Genomic DNA, 5,000 nt, shown 5'->3' with positions numbered 1-5,000 from the left:
CCACAGAGAAGGGCTGAAGATTGACAGCTTTGAGCCCTGCTGTGGATGTAATGTTTCACTGCATTGCCTCTGATCTAGACAGTGGGTGGGGTTCAGGGATGGCCCTTCTTCCACAAAAAGCAAAGATGGAAGTGAAACAAATGGTTGATGGACGGGATTGGTGTGAGTGGAAGTGATTGCATACCCTGGCTAGCTACCTCCCTTACAGAACCCTTTTGATATATAAATTGATAGATGTAGATTGCAACTTAAGTGTTTTTTTCCGACAAATAACTATCTTTCTCACACTTAACTTCGTTTTGGGTAAAAAAAAAAAAAAAAAAGTTCCGACCTGTTTCAAATTCAGAGCTTGTTTCTAGCTTAATAAAGTGTTTCTGCTGTGTTATTCAGAGATCCCAACCTGCCGACGCCGCAGGGATACTTAAGTCCGGGAGCAAATCTCAACTGGTACGAGAACCTGAAGACGCTGTGGCCTGGCTACGAGAAGGACCACAGGAAGTATCTCCACTTAGGTGAGGGTCCCCCTTGTTCATGGACGGGTAAGAATTTTTTTTCAAGCCCAGATGGGGCTTGAAATTTATATCATAACAGTAATTCTTGGCGTTGATCCAGGATTCCTAGGATATCTTAGCATAAAATTTCGTCAATGCACCGTATTTCTGTGAATGTAAGGAGAAAAAAGAGAAAGAAAGGGAGAAATTGTAACAGGATAAGAACAACTGAGAACACAAGAATGAAAAACAAAGAAGAGAAGAGCAATATACAAACAAATAAGTTGTTAAACTAGTAAATAGAAAGGCAGAGAAACTGACAAATTCATTAAGGTTGATTTTTTTTTTTTTTTTTTTTTTTTTTTTTTTTTTTTTTACAAAAAGTATGTTGAAAAATCGACGGTGAAAACCTCATGTTATTTCAATATAATTTCATTAAACAATTATCTAAGGGTGGACAGTGTCTCTACAACGAAATCAGATTTATAAATAAAAATTGTTTGTTAGACTTTTGTAATTTTAAGTAATTTTAGTTTTTCTCGAGTAATGAAGCTCTATATTTTTTTAAAGAGAGAAGGGAGATAAGGCTGTTGCTACACAATTTAATCATATATAATTATGCCATCTATCTTTTGAAGAATAAGGCCTACCTTGAATTAAAGTTTCCAGGGTAGTACAGGTGTAGTGATTTGATAATCGCTGCCAGAAAATTTTGTATATCAGGCGGATTGGGAAAAGGATCGAGAGTGACCTGCACTCGGCAATGGATAATAGAATTGTGGGTAAACGGCAAGAAAATATCAATAAGCCGTCCTAACTGAGTAAAGTTCCATAGTTTCTTATATTTTCCTTGTAAAAGGAATTCATTAGGTTTTCTTTCTTCCAGACAATATGGTAGTGGTCAAGTCTCACTACCGTTCAGAGAAAATGCGATTCTGGAACTCTTTTGTTCCACAACTAGAGCGCAGTCACTTTCCTACTGAACCGACATCACCTTATCCACCCCCACAAGTCACACTCTACCCAACGGTAATGTATAATCTAAATATAAGTCATTCGAAAAAGGGGAACAGAAGTCAGGTGACACACAGGTTTATGTACCTTTCTTCTTTGCTAGTCACTGCTTTCCATTGGTCCATTCACCCCATACTAACGTTAAGGTCCAGTTACAGCTTCAGATCCTAATATCACACTAGTCTTTATCCGAAACCTTAAGTGGGACCAATGGCTTTCACTTTGAAAAGGTTTCTACAAAACAAAACAAAATATGATAATGCTGTTGAAAATAATTATGGCAATGCTGATGAAAACAATTACGAATGATACATTGGTAGTATTGTTAATAACAAGAGCAATAGAAATAATGGTAAAGATGCTCCCGATAATAGATAAGAAGAAGGAAAAATAATAAAAAATAAAAAATTAATGCCATCTTATCCTGTGTTGCAGGTTCCGCCCATTTTCATAAATGGTTTACTGACCACAGCACCAACCTCGACTCCGAGCAGGCCGAAACCCAAGCCGACTTATTTTTCCAAACCCGGAGGCAAAATCAAGGGTGAACCCTTCTCACCCAAATGGCCGGAGGAGCTGCCTAAGTCTTCAGAACCTACCCCTTCGACGTCTCCCCCTGTGTACGCGGGAACCCCTATCAGTATTGTCATCTTGGTGGGTATCTGCATCATGTTCATCAACTGTTTCGCCATGGCGGGCGTCTACTACCAAAGAGATAAGCTCCGCTACGAAGCTCAGCAGGGGAAGAACAGCACAAAGAGCAAGAAGGCAGAGCCTTCAAATGAATATAATTTAGGAGCGCCCACCCCGACGTCTTCCGCAGCTGCTGCTTCCGACACAGCCACCACAGGGCAAAAGGATCGTCGGCGAAGGTCATCCTCTAGGAAGAAGAGCAGTGCAACTGCTCCTGACAGAGGGGTAGACAGTGCCAAAGAGTCGATCTCACGCGTGTCCTCCACCTCCCGTGTGTCCTCCGTGTCTCGAGATTCTTCCATGAAGAGAAAGAACGTAACACAACTCGAAAACACAAACAGGAACACAGTAAAGAACGTAAAAAATGCTGCCAAAAGCTCATCAAAGCCAACCCACAAGCGTAACAAAAGTGAGACGCCATCGATCTACAGTGAGATCAGTCGGGGACCCAACGTGATTGTCCACATGGACGCGGAAGGCCATGTGTCCAAGAGAGGTGCCCTGGTGAAGTTCAACACGATGGAAGGAATAACACCAAAATCGCTGATGAAGAGCAATACCTCCATTGCCTCCAAGACATCAGGGAAGAGTATCACCTCAAGAGCCTCAGTAAAGAGCACAGCGTCACGAACCTCTATCAAAAGCACCCTTTCTGAAAAACCCTTAAAGAAGAATGCTAGCTGTCAGAGCCTCCCAACAGCCGAGTACAGTTGGGGGATCACGAAAGAGATGACTATCACACGGGATGATCCTGAAGGTAGTAGAGGGGACGAGGAGCACAGTAGGAAGAACACGGCGGTTGCCAACATCCAGAAAATGAACTACCCAAAGGTTCTCCCTGACGTACCCTCCAACTCTTCGACCCTTCCAAAAGCACGTCCCCCACCTCCACCTCGAAGCACCTCCCTCACAAGCAAGGACATAAAGGAAATTGAAGCGAAGGTACAAGTTGTTCGAAGAAAAAAGAGCATTAGTCGAAGAGATGCGTCTACTGACTCCTGTGACCTGAGTGGTGTAGAAATAATTTACAATCTCGAAGACAAGACTCACTCTTCACCAACTCTTGGATCTGTGGCCCCTAACTTTGAGCCAAGTTCCAAGGTGCAGAATCGTAAAAGCGACGGTGCCACCGATTATGGCCGTTCAAAACTGAAGATGGAATTTGGTAGGCCAGACGTTGCTGACGGGTACTGTATCTACGACAAGAGTCCTTCGCCCTCCGAGGTGACCGCCACTGTTTCCACCTACAGTATCAACACCACACCTCAGAGATATGTGGCGTATGACTCCCGCACGCCACGAGGGCCGTTGGCCACCTTCGGGAAGGGACTAGCTCCAATTATCTATACTTCTGGAACAAGCACAACAGGGCCCGTGACTACCACTTACGGAGCCACAGGAGACTACGGTCGAACAACAGGTACTGGAGGTGTTTTATATGGTTCTTCAGGGCACCTACCGTCGTATTCTAATGCTGCAGGGGTGACCCAATGTGCCCATAAGGTCCTATCGACGGCGACGGCTCCGGCATTCGTCGAGTCAAGCCCAAGCAGCAGCCGATCCTGTTCGAGGGTAACCCAAGGTGTAGGCTCCTCTTCATCATCAACGCCTTCATTGGTGTCGCCTGCTGTGCATGAACCGAAGTCGTCCCTTACCCAGCTGAATAACACTCACTTGTATGATGCGAGTGAGGGAACGGGAACGATAAAACGAAAAAAATCTTTAAAGTCCGGAGCGAGTACCCAGACGGGCCCATTAATCGAGGTTGAGAAAGGGGACAAGCCTCTGAAGAGTGCACTCAAGCAGATCTCGGCCTACGACAAGCCCAAAGGCAACATAACTTCGACGGGAGGAGGGCTAGGGTCAGAGTTTGACCTCTTAAACACACATGGATCGACGGGGATCATTTCGAAGAAGGGTGGTCGGGTGACGGCCTCTAATACAAAGGCTAGAGCCAAGGGTACTTCCGAAAACAGTAGCCCTACATCTAAACACGACCCACCCTTAAAGTGACATTGCTTACAGGGGTTTAGTTTGATTAAATCAATATTTAGGGGTCATGGGCCCCAGGAGGTCGTCAGACCAGGGAGAAGACCAAGGGTATTGTAGTGACCTCGGAAACAACGTGACCTCTTCTGATCAGCCATAAGGAATTAAGTGAGTGATAGAGAAAGGTCTTAAAGTTGAAGAGGGATGTTTTGGACGGTTAATCAACATGATTCGATGGTATGGTAGAAACATGTTGGTCATGTGATGTGCATACCTTGGCATCACCACATTGTGCTGGTGATAACCTCGTGGTGTAAACATACTGGTCTAGTGGATGCACACGTCCCCGTGTTGGCCTCAAAATGTGCAAGCTGTGTGCCACCTCGAACAAACTGTTTAATTTTTTATACAGTATACATTTGGTATTTGTTAGTTACTGCGCAAGGTTTGTGCGCTGGGCAGTTGACTCAATCTAGCTGCCGCCGCCGGTCCAGTCGTAGCGCAGCTGAGGAGGAAAAAATGGAGATGAAAGAGGATAAAGAGAGGGAAAAGATAGAGGAGGAGGAGGAGGAGGAGGACCGGCCTGGATTTCAGTACAAGAAAATGGTTCCTTGACGTGATACTGCCCTCGACAGCCACTCTGACAGGGAGTGTTTATAAGCGGAAGAAGCCTTCCAAGAGATGGACTCAAAATTTTCCTCTTTATTTATACTCCATAGATAAGTTTCTATGGCTATTAACATGCTGAACCAGAGATTTTTCATATAGGTTGGTACTAGATATTCAGTTGTTATCATATTTTGTTTAAGCAAC

General features: G+C 44.4%; 1 protein-coding gene across 6 annotated transcripts in view; it reads left to right on the top strand.

Moving 5' to 3' along the window:
- The window catches only part of LOC143033450 (uncharacterized), a 622,033-nt gene that overhangs the window by 615,881 nt on the left and 1,152 nt on the right, over positions 1-5,000 (top strand). For all 6 annotated transcript variants that reach the window (XM_076198912.1, XM_076198908.1, XM_076198910.1 and 3 more), the window contains 3 exons: positions 391-512; positions 1,378-1,520; positions 1,941-5,000. The exon at positions 1,941-5,000 is cut by the window's right edge and continues 1,152 nt beyond it. In XM_076198912.1, coding sequence (XP_076055027.1) covers positions 391-512; positions 1,378-1,520; positions 1,941-4,211 — 2,536 coding nt within the window. In that variant the 3' untranslated portion in view covers positions 4,212-5,000. The remainder of the gene's footprint in view (positions 1-390; positions 513-1,377; positions 1,521-1,940) is intronic.

Source organism: Oratosquilla oratoria, chromosome 15 (assembly GCF_046742065.1).
Source record: "Oratosquilla oratoria isolate Oo_2021 chromosome 15, ASM4674206v1, whole genome shotgun sequence".
NCBI lineage: Eukaryota > Metazoa > Arthropoda > Malacostraca > Stomatopoda > Squillidae > Oratosquilla > Oratosquilla oratoria.
The sequence above is the reverse complement of the archived record's forward strand: the minus strand, read 5'-3'. Positions and strand labels throughout refer to the sequence as shown.